Here is a 21,911-nt window from a genome sequence, read left to right as displayed (position 1 = left end):
TCCGCACGAGAAGTGAATTAAGTTGCTCAGAACGTAATAGTCGGGTAAATTTAAGTAAAGGAAGCTCTCAGCTGAGAGCCGGTACTCACGCTGGTGCCGGGCGCGCAGTCGTCCAGAGCGACTCCCGCCACGTCGCTGGCGAGGAACTGCCCCACCGGCTGGTCCCCTTGGCGGGCCTGCACGTACACGCCCCGGAACGTCGTGTTGCCCGAGAAGTGCACTGCAACAACAACAGCATCAGCACTAAAATACTGATACCTTCCGTCAGCTAAGGTACATCTATAGCTCCACATTTTAATGGAGCCGTATAATGAAAGAGGAACTTCGAGATTCTCACGAACATAATACATTTGGTGTTTGGAACACACCTTATTTTGTATATATTTTACTCGATGAAAATCAGTAAAAGTCAATCCTTCAGAAGAGAACAGTCATGATGCAATTTAAACCGAGAACTCCTCTTAAGATCCTACAACTCTCTTCATCAGGCTCATTCTTTTATCAGTAACCAACTATGCTCTTCACGCCTGTACGATTACCAGAAGAGACAGTGGCAGATACCAGACTGCAGAAAAGTAGTTCCATAAGTAAGAAAATAAAATGATATCCATAACGTAAAAAAACGTCAAGAAACACAAGTGGAGCACCCACTATGTAGAGGCGTAAAAAAATTCAATGAAGTAGTTTCGACATCTGAAGAACATGGATCAAACAATAATAGCGAAAATATGGCTTGAAAAGAAAACTACAGACGAGAGATGTATAGGCTGGCGCGCAGGAGTGAAATAGGATGTGGGAGGGAGAGGAGTGGAAACAACCAAGTGGAGAGGCCAGAAGTGTACCTGGGCAAAGGTGGATACCACACCCAACCCACTGCAGATTGTTGTTTATTTATTCGGCGTAAGGCTTACAGAATTAGTGCAAACAATGAAGCTGATACAAGATAAACTGGAATGACTTATACAAGCATATATATCTAAATATCTGTACGTGTAAGTAATACCGGAAGCTGGAGACCTGGCAGTAGCTAAAATCCATTTGAGATATGCATTTTCCATCATAGTTGGTTATCCAAAGACTCAAGTTAACTACTGGAGCTGTTGCGTCAATGATATTTTTCTGGGTACCCACGAATTTTCTTTTTGGGCAAATGGTTCGAATGGCTCTGAGCACTATGCGACTTAACTTCTGAGGTCATCAGTCGCCTAGAAATTAGAACTAATTAAACCAAACTAACCAAAGGACATCCCACACATCCATGCCCGAGGCCGGATTCGAACCTGCGACCGTAGTGGTCGCTCGGTTCCAGACTGTAGCGCCTAGAACCGCACGGCCACTCCGGCCGGCCTTTTTGGGCAGTTGTGCTAAATGTGCTCCAGTGTTCGTTCCGAAGTTCCTCAGATGCATTGGTCACCATCGGTAACCCCTACTTGCGTATTGTTGCGTTGGTCATTATGTGGCCAGCTTTGATATAATTGACGGAGCTTCATATTTTTCATGGTTGGTTTGATCCCAGCGGTTGGATGATCGAATCTGTTTTACTAAAACTTCTTACAACCACGAAAGGATATCCACTAATTTCTCCATTCATCTCTTAGAATATAGCTTTGTCGGTAGAGTTGGAGATTGTTTGCCCAGACTGGTTCTGTAGATTTTAACTCGGCTGTATGGTAAGTTGTTCAATGTTTCATGAACTGGTAAGTCTCCGGACCGTTTGAGATTCATCAATTCGTATGTTACTGCTTGTTGTTGCCGTCGAAGATTTAGAGGGCCAATATTAACGAGTACTGACAGGTCTGGCATTGATGCGGATTTAAGAGTTCCTGTCATCATCCTCAGCCAGTAAACGGACAGTTATGATGATTACGATGATGATGTGGCTGAAAAAGCCGCGATTACTTGACTCTTCTTAGTGTATGCATAGTATTATGTCGATGGTCTGTGTATGGTTGTATTTTTTCTACACAAGTATTAGTTTGAATGGTACAGCTAACGAGCTGCTAGATGAAATGATTGTTATCTTGACTCGGAAAGAACGTAGGTATTGCGAGTCATTTTGCTGATAATTCGGAACTATCGATCTGTCATTTTACACACATCTAGCTGTTCCAGCTGAACAAGTAGCAAAAAAATCTGTCTTTGAATTTTACCCGTGCTACTGCTATGACTAAATATTCTTCTTCCTTTGGAATGGTTCAGAAATGTTCAAATGTGTATGAATTTCTAAGGGACCGAACTGTTGATGTCATGGGTCCCTCAACTTACGCACTACTTAAATTACCTGACGCTAAGAACAACACACTCACCGATGCCCGAGGGAAGACTCGAACCTCCAGTGGGAGGGGCCGTGCAATCCGTGACATGGCACCTCTAACCACGCGGCCACTCCGCGCGGGTTGGCATAGTTGTTAGATGGTGTACTCATTTTACTTTTACACACTGGTACAATGGTGTGTGTGTGTGTGTGTGTGTGTGTGTGTGTGTGTGTGTGTGAATGTTTATGGAGTTTCTTTTACACTTAGTTCTAAAAATTTTATTATGAGGGTTAAAATCCACGCTAAACTAAGTGTATGTCTCTGTATAATTTACTGGGCAAATCAGCACACAGTTCAGAGGAAGACAACAGCATACCATCTCCAATAATATCATGCATATAAGTCACTATCTTGTTTAAAACAACGATTGGGTGATTGGCAACTTATATAGACAATTCGATTATTGTAAATCGGCATCATAGTAGTCATCGCCATCGTTATCCATGTATAGAAACTCACCACAATCTTGTGTATGAAGTTGATCGCAATGTTATGGCATTTCAGTAGCGACAGCGAGACACGAATATAATTATTTACTTGCTACCCTGAAAACAAAGTTAGTTACGCTAAATACTGATTCAAGGCTGTGATAACTGATGGAAGTTGTGCTACCGAGGAGAAATTTAAATTAATTCAGGACAGAAAAGAGTTACTGTATGCATGGTTATTTCTCATGAACATTCTTCTAGAATGTTAGCTTTTGAGGGCAAAAATGAACAGTAATGGCATTTCACATATGCAAGCGGTGTTCCTCAACACATGTGGGAAATGTTGTTGTAAGGCGGCCGGGGTGGCCGAGCGGCTCTAGGCGCTACAGTCTGGAACCGCGCAACCGCTACGGTCGCAGGTTCGAATCCTGCCTCGGGCATGGATGTGTGTGATGTTCTTCGGTTAGTTAGGTTTAAGTAGTTCTAAGTTCTAGGGGACTGATGACCTCAGAAGTTAAGTCCCATAGTGCTCAGAGCCTTTTTTTTTTTTTTTTTGCTGTTGTAAAATAATTCCCTTCATTAATTTCAGTGCTTAACCCCAGATTACGAAACCCTCGTAAAAATTTACTATTGCAGTAGTGTGTAAAACAGGACGTTCTGTAGTTAATTTGGTATTTAACATACATTGGAGATTTAATGATGGCAATTAGTTAATGCGCAGTATATGAATTATGACTTCCTTTGAATAAAATGTGGAGTAGTAAACTTTACGATGGTTTTGTAGCAATCTCCACGGAAGTGTTGTTGGGTTAACTATGTAAAATAGAATAATACGTGATAGTAACCGACTTATTTGCAATATCGTCAGACATCAGCCACAATGTCCAACATGTGATGTAGAAAGAAATTACTACAGCCAGCACGTGTCTTTCCCGCACCCCCTGGCCCACAGAATGAGCACGCCGTACTTGACACACGAAGCTGCGGTGCGCTCACCTGTGACGGTCTGTCCCGCGGTCACCGCGGTGGTGGACACGGAGATGGTGTAGGGCGCCGGCTCCTCGCTGGGCTGGTTGTCCCCGTGGATGGGCGCCATGTCTTCACACGCGATGGGCGGCACGTGGTTGCGGTCTGAGGGCGGCGCTCCAGCCGCCAGGGGGGCCAGCAGCGCGACACAGGACAACACCAACAACTGCATCCTGGACACACACAACACACTGGCTCCACTCTCAGTAAAAACACCACTTTCTGTATTTGATTATAGCAACAGCAAATATTAACAAATATAATATTGATGCACATACGCAGACTGAAGCGACAAATTTATACCAAGGTCAGGATTGAACCTGGGTCTCCTATTCACTAGGCAGATGCAGGAGCCACTATTTATGTTGGAAAAACGGTAGTCTGTGTAGTTCTACAAAGCCACTGTGCCAGGGTTGTGTAGAGGTTAGTGTACCTGCCTAATGAGTAGAGAAATGTTCCGTTTGTACCATTGTCTGACATAATTGAATATGATGAAATGGGCTTTTCCTGAAAGATATAAAAGAAAAGAAAATAAGAAAAGGAGCTAAATGTATCGAAACATTAACCATTTCATTTCCTCACATCAGCAGTACGCATAAATGAAAAATTATTTCCGAAGCTTCGTTCAGTAGTGCGACAGCAACTGTACACCGTTTGCTAGTGTGAAAATGTCTCACAGGATGATGTCATAGGGCACGGTGAGGTCACAGTGTTTTTATTTTATTGTTAGAAGATACTACATATAACTTACGAAAAATAGTTTTTATTCTTATTGTTATCCTGAAGTACTACTCCCCACAGACCCACCTCTATTGTGTGGATTAATATCCTTGCTATAAACGAAATTTAAGATGCTAAATTTCAAATAAATTTGAAAAAAATGTGCACAGAGAATACTGCAGTAGGCTAACTGCTTACTTCCCCATTGTTTGAGTTACATGTATGTAGAGTCGCCACGGCTACTGACCTGCTAGAGTGAGAGTCTTGAGCTGGTCGTCTTGTCGGAGGGTACAGACGGTATACAGTGCAAGTCATATAAGCGCCGCCTTAAATACCGCCTGCTGGGGCATCCCGCGCCACACGCCACTCAACTCGATTGCCGCTACTTCACGCCGATTCACTGTTTCATAGATAACGTCTCGGCATCCGTATTCATCACTCTTGAGGCACGTGCTCACCACAATCTAGAAGTAGGATTTTCTCATTTACCAATTGGTTCAGGGTACCTGATTATCTCTCAGTGATGACATAAGCGATTTTCGTCTACGTACTATTACTACCCATAGTCTTTGTTCTGCGTCATAGGCCAGAAAAAGCACGTAAAACATGTAACAATGATGGTGAAAGCACAATTGCAAAAAGTTAACAAAGTCTCACTAAATGCGTATCTAGAAACTTCAGTCCTCTTTGAAATACAAATGGAGGAACGTTGTCTACATTCAGTCAATATTTTTACGTATCTACTCCTTACTTCATATCATTTCGTAGCTGGCGTCTTACCCATTGTGTAAATGACAGTAGCTGTTCTATTTCTGTAATACACCTCAGTGTGTTCCGATACGCCTCTGTACCTGTAAGCGATGCGATGTATTGCTGCACCATCGTGTTGACTTTAACACATGCTCCTTAATAATTTATGTAAAAACGTTATCTGTTACATGATATAACTGAAGAAAGATTAAAGTACCTGACGGAGAATCGAGACGACAAAAGAAGATTGTTTACTGTAAGAATAGGAACCACTGTCAAAGAAAGTGGCTGCTTAGCTTTATGTGCATCCTGAAAACACAATATACGCGATAGAGCATATCTCTAGAAAATCATGAGTATGAAAGTAACAGAATTCAGTGGTTCAGGAAGGGAAAAAACTTCATTACAGTCAATTGAACCGACATCTGACAAGTTCAGTTTCACACCGTTTTACCCAACAAAAAGTGTCAGAGTAATGAAAACACAATGGACACGCATGGGTCGTAGCGTGGATAGGTGAATATATTAATGGATGGATTTGGAATTACTGGACGCTAAACAGAGTGGTCATTAGCACCCTTTCTTAAGATTATGGGACTGTTGCACGAGTAGTCACTCTTTTTAAAGACAACCGTCGGTCACCAAAATTTCTCATACATTCCTCAGTATATCAGTTCATACCGTGGTCAGGTATTAATAAAACGGCGTTTAGCATAAATATGGCTGACTGACGGTGAAACTAATAGGATGAACCAGCCACTCAAAAATAGATTAAAATATTCATCCAATTAAGTGGGGCAGGAGCACTGACACCATATAAAATGGCGACATCGCCTAAAATTGAGAGTAATTCCCTCCATAAACCAAAGGCTTTCATCCTACCAGCATACATAATATACATTAGAACATATTGCACTGTGAATGTGACTCCACAAACACTGCATTTCTGCGCATCTTCTTCCCGCAAGAGATAAGTATGCGTCATTGGGTAATTTGCGATACGAAAGCGAATGAGAACTGCTTCTTCCCTTCTTCTAACTCGAAAGGGTGTGTGCCATGATCGAATAGTTATCTTGATCTACCGCGGCTTGTTGTTGGCTAATACTTCCAAGAGAGGAGTGTGTTGGAGGATCTATAGAGGTCTTGGCATTCATGATTTTCAGAGGATTTTAGTTTTACGATATACATAATGTAGCTATTAAAGGCCATAAAAATCATATTACGGTGTCTTCAAGCTTCTGTGTTACAGAAATTACTCCCATTGTGTGGTTGCAACTTCTAGTATGAGAGTAGACCCACTCACACAGCTGAATGTGTGAAACTTTGACTTCATAAGCACTAGCATAAGAAATAATGCTTTTATAGCTTCCACACCGCCGTTTGCTATAGGGCACTTTAACTAAAAATGGCTACTAAATACGAATTAGTTTTTTCCATCATCAGTTGAAGTACTGAAAAGTAAGTAAAAAAAAAATCCGATTTATCCTCATCGATTCGCAGGACAGTTCCTAGAGATCTATGTCCTGCATGTCTAATGTACATCTGTAACATACTGGATGCATATCAATATTCTTCTTTCATCTCTTATAGCCTGTTCCATTTTTGTCATATATATATCTCTCTCTCTCTCTCTCTCTCTCTCTCTCTCTGTTTGCGTGTTTCGGGGAGGGGGGTAAGTGTGTCAGAGAGACTGAGTGAGTGAGTGAGTGATAGAGAGAGAGAGAGAGAGAGAGAGAGAGAGAGAGAGAGAGGGAGGAAGCGAGTACATATGCAGTGACAGTTCCTGGTGTTGTCTCGGGAAAAGTGAGTTAGAAATCATAATCTTTATCTTTACGGTTCTGTTGTGAAGCACAAACAATTTTACTGATTCACTTCATAATCATAGATTTTCACTATTATGTTTAAACCTGGCAATTTTGTCTACGATGTAGTGTCTAGGAGGGAGCGGGCATATGGCATGGAGTCACTTCCCTGCAGGAATCTATCGAAGGCACTCCCTTCTGTGGACTGACCTACAGACTTCGCTGGCGAGACCCACAGCGGAGAATCTGGCAGTTAGATTATAAGAAGTGTAGATTTCGCCACAAGGAGCGCCTGAAGTCATTTCTATGTGAACAAAGTTATTATTCTTTTTACTTGAGTGACGATCTTTACCTTTTTTGGAGTCTGACGCATACTAAAGTGCTCATTTACGGAAGAATAAATGAGTCGAATTTCTGTTCCTGGCTAGGGAGCAAACAGAAGTCTTCACTCATGTTCTGCCATGTAACGAGGTAATTTCAGCCATGGGAGATTGCAGGCAGCATACTGTGTCCAGAAAATTACAGATACGCCACGTACATTATCTGCACAGCGGCCAAAGCTCCAAGGAGCAGATCATCGATGCAGTACAACCGCTGCCCATGCTTCTGTAGGTGATACGCGTACTTCGGATCGGCATGTAGGAAAAAATTCACAGTAAATATTTTGAGTTCCATTTGCTTGTTCACTGCACCATTTCTGAAAATGCCGGTCAGCGTGTACGTCTTCTGTTTCTGACCGCGAACATTTCATCCATCTAATAACAGGACGAATTGTCTAAAGAAAGTCAATCATATGTTCTGCAAGCCTAGAAATTACATTTAGGGTAGAATTTGACGTTGTGTACTTCACATTTACACAATGTTTTGCACTTTACATATTCTTTGAGAATAAATCATTTACGGTATCCAAGTTGTGATTCATTCTAATAGCAACCCAAACGTGTAATTAGTTTCATTTGCTATACCGAAGTAAAACCACACCATGATACTTCGTTTTATGGAAATCCCTAGGTGTGTCAACGGCAGGGTCGTTTTAATCATTTGAAGGCGTGAGACTTCCATAATGGTCACAGTGTTTATGGCTGGGTCCTCCCCCCTTTGCAGAGTTTTTCAAGAAGTCGAGGGTTAGGCACTTGTGATGGGGAAGCTACCTGGAGCATTTGCCGTCCCGCTGCAGCGTAAGAGAGACTTGCATCCTGTCGCAGAGGGAAAAAAAACTTCTAATTCTGACGCCAATTGGGATGCATACTTGCGGAGTTTTAGGTAAGTGTCGCATTTCGCATTAGAGCTACTCACTTTCTAAGCAGCTCGCAATTTGCAGGATTTGACTTGTCCGATTAATTATATTGTTTCGTAGGTCAGGGACTCATTTACTTTGCATTTGAGAGCTACACGGATTAGCAAAGTTTGTAGAGTTTCCCAGGCAGTCTTTCACATAGATAAGGTACCTCCCCACTGCCCTAGCGAGACATCCACGATTAAATTCAGCTTCTAGAGAGCTTTGAGTTTCTATACTTTTAGGTGACGTTGTGTTCGTTGCATTGGAACAATTTCTTAGTCAGCATTACGAGACTTTGTGTTCATTGCGTAGGAAACTTATTCTCTGTCATATGTGTCGAGGTCTGAGGGTAGATAAATGTAAATAAATGAGTTATTAAACTCATACTTGATTTAATCTCAGAATCCGACCATTTTCCTAAAAATAATCCTGGTTAGGCAATCGTCTAAGAACAAATATAACCTCTGCATTCCTAATTTATTCGTCCCAGTAGATGCCATCTCTTTTATTTAAATATAAAACGTGTGATTGTTTCGAGAAGTGATTACTATCTACGATTTATGAGCATTGCACTGAACTCATCACAGATGTGTTAAAGGCTGGTCTTAGAGAGACTAAAATAAGATAGGAGAACAGGTTCTATTCGTGTCGACCCTGATCTAGGATAAGCATAGAAGGTATTGTTCATGGCGACCCTGCCAGCATAATCATAACAGCAAATGTTCACATTGCTTATTATCCCTTTGCCATGAATAACAAGAGTCACATGTCGTTAAAACTTCTTTCTTTAGGCGTTTTGGGTATGGTCCATCATCAGAATATGTCTCAAAACAGTCACAGCAATCATGCTTGCACAGTTTATAGATAACATATTAAAATTAAACATACATAGGTTCATAAGCAAACAACTTTACATACTATAGACAATAACGTAATCACAGCGCTGTGTCAAGTGATACGGGGGATATTCGGAAAGTAAGTTCCGATCGCTCAAGAAATGGAAACCACTGCGAAAATCTAATAAATCTTTGCACACATGTGTTTGACATTGTCTCTAGTATGCCTGTCGGTTACATCACTTCGCTCTTTTCAGTTCTGAGCGCATGGTGAGCACATAAAGATGCGTAGTGTCTCCCGCCAAGTATGAGGTCCTTGTGAGAGATTTCGCCTGATGTTATGCAGCCCACATTTCAGAACTGTCATACGGTTCCTACATCGTCACAATTGTCGGTCGCAATCTGCAGGGGCAATGAAAATGCTCCTTTCGAGCCCGTAATTGGCTCCCCTCTGCTCACATTAACTACTGGCTATGAAGACATTTTCGCATAGACAACGCGCTGTAGATGAACGTAGAAAATTGGCGGAAGCACAGGCAGTTGCCTTCTATGGCGAGGGTATTGGAAAGTTGGTACAACGCTACGACAAATGTCTAATTCGGAGTGGTGACTATGTATAAAAGTGGCTGGAAGCCGTAGCTAACTGTTGCAGACAAAATATTTCTGATTTTCAAAGTGGTTTCCAATTCGCGATCAATCGGAACTGTCGAATAGTCCTAGTATACCTCGTAGGACTAGTTCTCGAGAGAGCTGACAAGATGCTTCGTATTAAGGTTTTCTGTGGTATGCAAACTTGTTTGTCGATGAACCTTTTCTCTTAATGTGTCATCAGTAAGTTGTCCTTTTATGATATCGGTGATGTTTTTGGCAGATATTCTAATGACGGAGAATGCCCGAAATGCGTAAATAAAAAAGTTTTTAACAAGTGGACTCTTGTTATTAGCAGCCTAAGACGATGATAAGGACGTGCCCAGCTGCATTCTTTGTGTCGTGGAAGGCATATTTGACATGTTTATTTACATTTTTCCGTTCTTTTCCTAAATAATTTACGTAGATTACTGGAATGGGTCTGCTGCGAATTCCATCAGTTGTCCTTCTTACAAATTGCGGTATTATTACATCTCCGATGACGCTGTCGGTGTGAATTCTGAGTGTCCTTTTTACAAAGTTCATCAAGTATTTATTATACGTTGAACTGAAAATACACAAAAAGCAGGTATATTGTCTATTATACATCCCGAACGTCACGTAGCCAGTTAACGCAGAAGCAATGAATGAGGAACAGAAGGTGTTTCACAAAATTAATGATACAGTTGCGGCATAGTTGTATTGTTGCGCAAGTTTTCAACCTCAGACAGACATCCGGTTGACCAGTACCACGTGGTCTGCGCGTGCGGCGTGCCTGCAGTATCTCTGGGTAGAGGATAATTGGGGCATTCCCAATTCATGCGTTACGAGTGTCTCCATTACTAGTTTACTTCTTTGATTACGCTCAAACAGACGTGACAAACCCTGTGAATCTTTTCAGAACATTTTCACGAATTTTGTGGACGTAAAAATTCAGAGAGAATTAGAGGAAAAGCAAAAATCAGTCATCAATTACAACACAGAACGGTTCGTCACTGTAAGCTTGACAACTAAATACTGTATGTTGGTTGTAGCCATTAGCCTATTAATCCAAAAACTTGAAATATTTGACAAACACACATTATTTTTTTGCTCATTGCACACTTTTTTCCCTTCGAAAGAATTGTTGTGTCAATAAACCAATTTATACCCTCAATAATAAAATCTTAATAATTTTGCAATTTATAGTACTACATTCATTGACAATCTGCAGATGTTATGAAGACTTTCGAAATCACCGAAAGCAGAGTGATAGCAGCATGAGGTTTTGGAAGTCGAGGCGACGTATTCGGTTAGTAGCAATACTTGACTGTAGTTGGCAAACGAATTGTTAACTATATCTTGATATTCCCGGTCACTGCAATATCGAATTTTTAAGAAATCTAAATACATACCGTGTTTAGTATTTCTGTTTGCATATTATATAATGCATATGAGAGTCTCGTCGACAAAATAATAAGTTCGCAATCAGTAAAGACTGTCACAATTTTGAAAGAGTTGAAAAATTCATATACCTTGGGTCAATATTGTCGAATAAATGTAAGATAGAGAAGTAAATTCGACAAAGAATAAATGTGCGAAACGGATGTACTACGGTTAGAACCACCTATACATGTCATGCATCGTGTCCCAAGAAAGCAAGATACAGCTACACATGTCACTAGTTCGACCGGTTGTATTGTATGGTGGTGAGACACTGGCAAGTACACAGACAATGGACGAGCGCATTCGTGCGTTTGAGAGGCAGATTTTAAGGAAAATTTATGGCGCGGTATACAATGCAGAAACTGCAAGGTGGAAAGAAGGCACAATGAAGATCTGTATCGGCGGTTTAAGAAAGTTGATATTGGGAGAGCGATTGCAACATGAAGGCTACAGTGGGCGGTACATGTTCTACGAGCAGAGGGCAGTCTGGTAGACGACGAAGAGGTCGTCCGCGAACGAGGTGGAGACACCGGACCATAGTGACCCTGGAAGGAGCAGATACCACAGCCAGCACTGAAGATGTCGTGACAGAAGTAAATCGGCAAACATATGTAATAAATTTCTGTGATGTTACAACCATTTTGTCATGATTCGCGGACATGATGTGTTAATCAATTCATTATGTTCTACATATGTCTTGTATCTGTATTTTTTTGTCTCCTGCCATGGGACTAAAAACCTGTACATGTGCAGTAAATGACGATGATGATGATGATATCATATAACAGCGAATTTGATTCCAAGGTAATGAAATAATTATTTTTAATCTCTGAAACCCTCATATTACACTGAAACTTCTTTGTAATCACAGGTTCCATTGATTATTTAGGGAGCTTATTATTCTAGATTTCCCTAATGGTTCGAGTAGTTATCTGGTCTAATATTTTCTGAAAGAAGAAACGCCAAGAGAGCAACAATTACGAGCAAAAGTGTCACACTCACTGGTCAGAGGCGCAGTATGCGCTTCTGGGAGAAGTGAATTTTAAATTTCCCGTTCAGACATTAAGAGCAAATAAAGCTAAGGCCTAAAACGCTTTGTAAAGGAATAACATTAGTTTATAGTTATTTTGACATGTTATGTAAGAGTTATTTGAGTTGTTGTTAATACTGATCTAGCCTTCGGTTTGGGGACTTGTTTATGCAACTCTCCACGCTATTTGATCCTGTGGAAGTCTGATTAAATTCTCTGACTATATGCAGTTTAACCTGTCTACTGTAGGGAAGCCTTTGTCTCCATCTACAAGTTCTATACCCTGTCCCCCCCTATCCACAAATCCCTCCACTAGCAAAGCGACAGTACGCTGATGGCTCACGATGTGCCCTACCGACGAAACCCTTCAGTTTTTTTTATCGTTATGCCATACGTTTTTATTCTCTGTGATACAACTCAGTACCTCTACATTAGTTATTCATTCTCTCCATCTACTCTTCAGCATTCTCCTCTACCACCAATTTTCAAAAAATTTTGCTCTCTTTTTTGCTCTGAACTCTTTGTTCTCCGTCAAGCTCAGCGTCGGACACTAAATAGTGTACTGCCAAACTGTATACTTCTATCGTTGCGAAATTGCTACTTACCGCCTACACAGACGTCAAACACCTAAGTATCAGAACCGTAAAGACAAATAAATCATTCCACAAAGTCATACCCATTATGAACTGGTCTTTTCGTACATTTGAGAACGGAACAAAAAGCAGACAAGACGTACCGTTACTGACGGTGTATTCCAGATTACAAATTAGGTGGTTGTCTTATGGGTCGGAAAGAGATCGATAAAAACCGTTTTGAAAGGTGCAGGAGCAGCCACACTAAAGTGGAGGCGCTGCAAATTTTTTTGCACCGATAAGCGTGACTTCTGCCCTCTATCATCATGCGGAACCAGTAACCATCACTCTGTGGGCTCATTGACAATAACGGAAAAAAACTGATGCAGAAGCATAGCAACCGGCACTTTGTATGTTATGACCGTCATGATAATAAGTAATATATTGCACTCTGTTGTGATACTTATAAGTAATAGGACACAATGCCAAAATGTTAATGCTGCAGCACTAACACTGGGAACTGTTTGTCCTTTACGAGCACTGGAAACAACAGGGCGTTTACGAAACACCTTCAGCGAAGAGCTGCAGCGATCGAAAAGCAGCTATTGTAATCGGAGAATGTGGAGTGTTCAAATGGTTCAAATGGCTCTGAGCACTATGGGACTTAACTACTCAGGACATCAGTCCCCTAGAACTTAGAACTACTTAAACCTAACTAACCTAAGGACGTCACACACATCCATGCCCGAGGCAGGATTCAAACCTGCGACCGTAGTGGTCGAGCGGTTCCAGACTGTAACACCTAGAACCGCTCGGCCACACCGGCCGGCAATGTGGAGTGTATTAAAGATCACTTGAAGCAGTAGAAGTATGTCAAAGATTGTGTTTCTTCAGTCACACTGCGACGAGACTGGACATCCGTATCAGATGGTGATTTCCGACCGAAGATCACTACGACCTAACGCTAATGGTGCTGAAACCAAACATCAGGGACCAACTGTGATTGGAAGAGAATGATACCATACGATGAGCTAACAATCACATTCTTTCCAGTGGTTGGAAGTGTCAGTTTATGAGAGAATTCTGAAGCATATTATGTTTCACACTCACTGCTACATGCAGTCAAAGGTAGAGACATTTCTGTATGGGTGACGGCGCCCAGTATGTGATACTCTGTTAATTACACTGTTCCTTCTTAAAAAAGTAAATGCAGACCATAATTAGATGAAATATGAACCATTTGGCACAGATATGTCTTTCCATTTGATGCTCTGATGGACAATGCTAGCTCAGTTCAGGTGTCCGCGAAACACATGATGGAGATTAAACACTACCACAGCTGAACACACTCGAACATTGTTTCTTTTTTAGCTTGAAGAATACAGTGCGGATTTTACTTTTCCATGATTACCGATTAAACTAAACTCTAAGCCGCGTAACAAACAATTCAAAATTCTAAATGAAAGAATTCGCGGTGGGATGCATCAATTCTGAGCCGTATTTTCATTCACCTATTTCTATTACTTTGATAAGTTGTACTTCACTCTGCTCCCTGGCTATCTGAAATGCAATATACCGAAACGATACAGAAATATATGCTTATGTACTCTAAAATAAAAGGATTGTCCCTACGCCAAGTGCGAACAGGGAGAAAACAAATGTCTCTTTGATGTCAAACATCAGAGCGAAGTTGTGAATAGTGCTGGATGAAAGTAATTTGCTAATGGTTAAGCCCCAGTCTGATACGATCACTCACACTCGGTGGACGTGAGACCACCGTCAGCTATCTCAGCAGACAGGATCTGATAAACACGTTGTTAAGTGCGCTTTCTGTGCTGTATCTTATCACTCAAATTTTAAGACGTATCGCCTTGATGAATGGTTGTCCAGTTCTCACTTACCTCTTTCATCTGAAGCCCAGTTCACACAGAAAGAGCTACTCACGTCCCACTACCTTACTAAGACCTACTTCTGAGGTGACTGAATACCACTCGTAAAATGTGAAGCTGAAATGCACTTCAGCATGGAAATTGACTCTACAGCTCGGTCTTTTGTATTTAATAAGGCTATCAGCATGAGTTAAGATGCCTCTTAAAACCATAACACTTTAGTTACTGAAATGCACTCCAGCGTGGAAATTCACTCAAATTCACTCTACAGCTCGTTCTTTTGAATTTAATAAGGCTATCAGCATGAATTAAGATGCCCCTTAAAACCATTAACACTTTAGTCACTGCAATGCACTCCAGCATGGAAATTCACTCTACAGCTCGGTCTTTTGAATTTAATAAGGCTGTCAACATGAATTAAGATGCCTCTTAAAACCATAACACTTTAGTCACATACTAAATCATCAGTTTTAAGTGTACTTACAGATATGTGTGTGTGTGTGGGGGGGGGGGGGGGGTGAGTGTGGACGTTATGTGGTATAAGTTGCATGTCTTAGAATATGAAAATTTGCTACTGTTTGCGTCCACACGTAATTTTTTCCAAGCAGTTATTTTTTCAATGGCGATACGGAAGCTAATAATGTAGGGTTGGTTTTTCACTTGAAGCTAAAATATACTAAAAGATCGTGGTGCGATTGCCATTATTTCAGGAGCAGATCCTTTCTGCTACCAGAAATATATGATTAGAGTCTAATTCACCTACGTGACATTGCGGTATTAGCGAGTGTGTAATTGTAATCACACAAATACGGATTTTCTTTGTTACCACAATTCTTTAAAATTTTACAAACGAGAATCAAATACTGGCTCGTATGATTATTAAACAGCTTACGGGTGTACTTTAAGTATACTGAGAATCGCAGAAAAGAAAGAGCAAAAGAGCAGATACTTTTTTTTTTTTAAGTCATTAGTCTTCTGACTGGTTTGACGCGGTCCACCACGAATTCCTCTCCTGTGTCAAACTCTTCATCTCAGAGCAGCACTTGCATCCTACGTCCTCAGTTGTTTGCTGGATGCATTCGACTCTCTGTCTCCCTCTACAGTTTTTACCCAGTCATACCACAACATCCCACTGAGAACCTTTAGTCTGAAGAGAATTCCTTTGCTGCGGCTTCCTTCGTATCTCCTAGAAATACCCGTCTTGCTTGCAAAAATATTTTATGACCCTACTGAGATTTAGATCATATCAAAGAATAAGTTAAAATTACCTAGATAATCAGTAGACGAAACAAACATCCAACGAAGAGTGTACCTACTATTTTGTGAAATTTACGTACAGTATCATCTCGGAGTAAGTGAAGGTCAGAAGACGTTACATAAAACAACGCTTTCGTGACACAAACTCAATCAAATTGTCAGTTATGAAATCATTTGCGGAGAATGTTATTTCCTCTATGAGATCAGACATTAAGAGCGACTCTGCGGCTTGTAAGTGATGTACTACTCCCTAGATACGTTTATCCTGTGATGAGACGTCTGCGGTAGATTTCTTATTATTTTATTTTATTTCATTGTATTCGTCGGCTTGAATCTCTCTCGTTTCTCTTTATCTCGTTAAGTAAGTGGTACGGTATAGCAACCGACCAGTCTTCCTTTCTGTTTACCCTTTATGGTCTTGCGAACGACATCTTCGCGTAATTCGTACCGCAACATTTTTCATAGATCTATACGCTCCAGAACGCAGGTTTCGTCTGAATCGAAACTTTTCGACTTTTATAAAATAACAAATTCTCAGCTTGAGACAAGTTTATTTTCTAATATTTATTCGCACGATGTTCTTCGGTATTATCAGGTCTCTGTTAATAATACACCAATTATTAATTACTAATGCATGTCAGATGAGAAGCAGATTTTCTGCTGGATTTTCCAGTGACATTATGGTTCGAATGTTATTGCCCCTGAGAAGAAAGGTTAATTTACTTTAGTGTTCACCATTATTATGTTGTATAATTCATTAATCTCAAATCTTCGTCTTCATGTAATGGGACTATATTTTCATCTGGCAAATGAAGCATAACATCTCCAATTCGTTCAGCTGTTTACGTGTCAAAGATACTTCAACTGCTTAAGTAATAAATTCACTAATAATAAACTTCTTAATCAGGATACTGGCGAAAGTATATGGATATTTCTTATGAAGATTGTCGGCGGCATGAGATGATGTTCTTTCGAACGAAACTGCTCTTGGCACAACAAATATGTATCTATACTGCTGTGCTCTTTTCTTACTAATATTTACAAGAAACATCGGTGGAGCTCTCCATGATCTATACAGTCATATCATGGCAGATGTTATAACGTGTGATTATTCAGTATTTAGGAATTCAATCATTATCATTCAGATAATTTAATTATTGTTATTAATAGAACCAGTTGTAGATATTTACCTTTGGAATTATTGGATGAATTTTTCCTTCTTTACTAATAATCGGACAAGCCTTCAACACTGAAGCAATGTTTAAAGAAATTTATATTATTATTTTCTAATCTGTCAGTAGGCACTTGTTACAATGTGTCTGATGTAAATTTTTAAGTTCCCCGTATAAATCCATTTGATGTCTCTTGTCCATTTTATGTAATATCTGAAGATATTATCTGGCCTACATAAATGGCTTTACATGTACCACAAACTACCATTTATATGTCTGATTGTGTGTGTTCATCTGCAAGTGTGTGAATTCTGTGTCTAAACGTGTGTTGGGATTACATAAATAAGGATGCACACTGTGTGTTCATCTGCAAGTGTGTGAATTCTGTGTCTGAACGTGTGTTTGGATTACATAAATAAGGATGCACACTTAAACTAATCTTTCTGGACAGGGGCAATAACGTTCGGAATATAAGGTCGCTGGCGCACCTAGCAAAATATCTACTCTTTACTTTACATGAATTGTTAATTTAAAAGTGAGACGTTAAGTACCTAATGATTGCAGCATTTTACTGAAATGCATCGTGCCGATAGATAGTGTCAAAATAAACGTAACTTAAACTGTGAAACCGTTATTTCATAAATTTCGTAATATAGTCGCAGACGTCAACGAACTGCATGTAATATAATCTTTTTGGCTGATTGAAGATGAGCGCCGGGCCGGGACTGGATCTCTTGCTTTCCGTGGACGTCTCTCCCACATTTCTAAACTCCACAAAAGGCCTTTGTGTTCGCTACAGCGCACGCTCCACTGCAGAATGGAAATTTCATTGTGGAAGTTTCTCAGACTGCGGTTAAGCCGTTGTTTCCTCTAATCAGCATCCTTGCCTCTCGCAAGCAGTGCCCTATAGTTTCCGTTGTCTGTGCACGAGTCTTAGCCTCTGTCCTGTTCCCTTACATACTACAAAAGAAACACAGATGTACGCTTCCTTCGAAGTTTGCTATGCACTGCCTGTCAAATGCGAGCGTCCGGTTTTGAATCCCGATTCGGCGTACAGTTTTCAGGTTTCTCAAATATCTGTCGTAGCGTATACTCCCCTAAAGAGAAAATAAGTAGCATCGTCGTTGAGGTTTCACGTTTTCTTTATTATTTGGCTTAATTTTATTGAACCATTCTGCAACACCTAAAATCATATATACAGAGAAATCACTATATCTGTTTGATCAACGACTTAAGATTATTTAATAGTGTCCACAAAGACACAATACTTATATCCAAAGTAATATTGACGTTATATCAATTATAGACAAAAAATAAGATCAGATTTCATACAGAGATTTACAGATGCACAGATTTCGTATATACATGTTATTAGATCACAAGAAATGAAAAAGGGGTTTGCCCGGACATTTCAAAACATAGAACACTCCGCTGCAGAATGAAAATTAATCCTGCGATTACGATTTCCGTTACGACAACACGTGAGGCAAACTGTTCACATCATTGTCTTTCTGATCCAGTACGTCACAGAGCTCGGGCTGTCTGGCAGTAATGACACTTACAAGTCTGGCAGGCGATTTTTCTGTAATTGCGGCAGAGAAGTTTTCTTGTAGTGCCGCGTTGTTATCAGTCCGCTTCTTCAATCTTAGGACGCTGAATATTACAATTTCTGTGTAAATGAATTACTCACACGTATTGGTTAACAGCATGAATAATCAGATTGTTACTTAATTTTGTGGTGAACTTATCGTGAAATGTACGAAGAGCGGAAATGGAATACGTCCGAAGTCCCAAATCTGACATTTGTATCTCCGTTTCTAGATAATTGATTTGTCTGTAAAACGACTGAGGCGATATTCTGATAACACATAATTATATTGCTCATCACTTCACCGCAAATAAATTGAGACAAATTGGGGAATAAATACTTTGTTAAGAACATTTTAAATACAGTACCAGGAAACTAACTGGCTCTGAGTGCCAATAAGAAGCTTTGTACATGTTGATTCTTGCAAAGGAGAAAACAGCAACCAGCCACTGTTAATAATGCTTTTTGTTTACACAAATAACGTCGTTACCGGTACTGAAATGTCAGGTTCATCTTCGACAGAGTTGCCGAGAAAAAAAGCCAGCAATTAATTTAACATAAACATATGTAATGTAAGCGTAAATAGCCGTCTGACGATGAACCTGTCCGTTACAAACTGTTATCGAGCTATTTGTGTAAGTAAGTACAGTGAGTGGTTACTGTTTTCTTCTTTGCAAGAATCAGTCTGTATTTCTACACAGCCACGGTCTCAAAAATTATGATCGCAAGTAAAAAATATACAAATAAAAGTAATTATATAACTAAAAACAAGGAAAATATTAATAGATATTAGCCTTGTTATTAAATAAATATAAATTATGTCGTATTTTTTATCTCCAATACATTTTAATGTGATATGTGTATTTCGTTTTCTTCTCACCTTTCGTCCCATTTCATAGCGGAGTCCACTTTTTTGCACCTAGCTTCCATCTTGCGAGATCTTTGGCAGTCTGAGCGTTAACACCCACAATGAACACGTCATTCTGAAGTGTGACAAACCAGCGCTTCTGCAATTAATTCAATAAATGATAGGATAATATTAGTTACACAGTTTTCGAGTAACATTTGAAGATAAATGTACGGGGTTTCAAAATCTATCCACTGTTTATGAAACATTAGTTCTTAACTTATACGTGTTGTTTACGTCTTACAGCGAACCCAGTCCAAGACAAGTGAAAAAAAATGGTTCAAATGGTTCTGAGCACTATGGGACTTAACTTCTGAGGTCATCAGTCCCTTAGAACTTAGAACTACTTAAACCTAACTAACCTAAGGACATCACACACATCCATGCCCGAGGCAGGATTCGAACCTGCGACCGTAGCGGTCGCGCGGTTGCAGACTGTAGCTCCTAGAACCGCTCGGCCACTCCGGCCGACCAAGACAAGTGAACAGCCCCCAACAGCAGCTTTCTATATGCAACTTCTGGTTTATTCGTTTACTCGTGTTCTGTGAAGAACTGAACGGCAACTGCCTCTTTATCTGTGTTGAGCAGTGTTTATTTTTTCTGAGCGTTTGCGTATTTTGTGTACGTTAGCGTCGCGTCAACTGACTTTGTAGTGGAGGTCCTACAGCCCTTGGCGAGAGCACCAATACTTTGTTTGTACAGTGTGTAATTCAGTGATTATATTACGTTTTTCTACTGCCTCGTGTTAAGTAGTGCTTCTTAATAGTTCGCTTATTTTGCCGAAATGCAGTGCAGCGCAGCTTCACACTGCTAAAGTGCCCTGTCCCCAGTTTGAATTAGTGGCCTTTACAAATACAGTAAAGAACCAGATAGTTACGATCATCTAATCAGTAGCGTGTTGGTCCCCTTTGGAACGCAATGCTGCAGCGATTCTGTGTGGAATGAGTTCGACGAGTCCTCGGTAGGTTTCCGAAGGTCACGCAGTTCCCGTAAATTAAGGGCCTGTGATCTGCGGCAGTGGAGCTGGCTCCAGAAAGTGTCCAAGATATGTTCATTTGGGCTCAGGTAACAAGAATTGGTCGCCAAGAGCTCATCGCCGGCATTAACAAGGTAGAAAATTTGTACACCCATTTTTTATTGGCTTAAAATGCTCCTAAGAGTGTCTATTTTTAAAATTCATTCATCTAAAGTGTACCATAAACACTAAAAATTGTTAAAACCGCGATTTACAGCATGGGGGGTCTAGAGCATCCGAGAGCTCGAATGCAACCAATGTAATACTGTAACAGTTACCGCCGATACGGGGGACCTGCTAGTTAAGGGTAGTAGTATCAGAAATGGCTTTAGTATCAACTAAAATACTGTTCTCATTAAGATTTGTATCTGTCCCCGGTAGCTGAGTGGTCAGTGCGATAGAATGCACAATCCTAAGGGACCGGGTTCGGTTCCCGGCTGGGTCGGAGATTTTCTCCGCTGAGGGACTGCGTGTTGTGTTGTCCTATTCATCATCATTTCATCCCCATCGACGCGCAGGTTGCCGAAGTGGCGTCAAATCGAAAGATTTGCACCCGGCAAACGGTCTACCCAACGGGAGGCCCTAGTCACACGAGGAAAAAAATGAAAAAAGATTTGTCTTCAAATTGACGTTTCGCTTTTTTTTTCTTTTTCTTTTTGGAGGCATCCTCTCCTTTACCAGCCTCTTCATCTCAGAGTAGCACTTGCAACCTTCTGTCTTCCTTTACATTTTTTGCCCTCTATAGCTCTCTCTAGTACCCATAGAAGTCATTCCCTGATGTCGTAATAGATGTCCTATCATCCTGTCGCTTCTCCGTGTCAGTGTTTTCCACACATTCCTTTCCTCTCCCATTCTACGCAGAACCTGCTCATTCCTTACCTTATCAGTCCACTTAATTTTCAACATTCGTCTGTAGCACCACATCTCAAATGCTTCGATTCTCCTCTGTTCAGATTTTCCCACAGTCTGTCTTTCCCTACTACACATTTCTGTGCTCCAAACGTACATTCTCAGAAATTTATTCCTCAAATTAATGCCGATATTTGATATTAGCAGACTTCTCTTGGCCAGGAATGCCTTTTTTGCCATTGCTAGTCTGCTTTTGATGTCTTCTTTGCTCCGTCCTTCATGCGTTATTTTGCTGCCTAGGTAGTAGAAATCCATAACTTCATCTACTTCGTGAGCATCAATCCTGATGTTAAGTTTCTCACTGTTCTCATTTCTGATATCCCTCATTACTTTCGTCTTTCTTCGGTTTACTCTCAGTACATAT

At 40.5% G+C, this 21,911-nt stretch overlaps 1 protein-coding gene across 1 annotated transcript in view; it reads right to left on the bottom strand.

Annotated features, from left to right (window-relative positions):
• The window catches only part of LOC124613422 (putative defense protein), a 72,566-nt gene extending 67,796 nt beyond the window's left edge, over nucleotides 1-4,770 (bottom strand). Inside the window, exons 1-3 of the mRNA XM_047142125.1 lie at nucleotides 4,737-4,770; nucleotides 3,740-3,942; nucleotides 90-220 (exon numbers count right to left, since the gene is read on the bottom strand). Of these exons, the coding sequence (XP_046998081.1) occupies nucleotides 90-220; nucleotides 3,740-3,941 (333 nt within the window). The 5' untranslated portion in view covers nucleotide 3,942; nucleotides 4,737-4,770. The remainder of the gene's footprint in view (nucleotides 1-89; nucleotides 221-3,739; nucleotides 3,943-4,736) is intronic.
• Nucleotides 4,771-21,911: the final 17,141 nt, after the last annotated feature.

This window comes from Schistocerca americana, chromosome 4 (genome assembly GCF_021461395.2).
Source record: "Schistocerca americana isolate TAMUIC-IGC-003095 chromosome 4, iqSchAmer2.1, whole genome shotgun sequence".
In the NCBI taxonomy this organism is placed as follows: Eukaryota; Metazoa; Arthropoda; class Insecta; order Orthoptera; family Acrididae; genus Schistocerca; species Schistocerca americana.
This window is presented reverse-complemented; position numbering and strand designations above follow the sequence as displayed.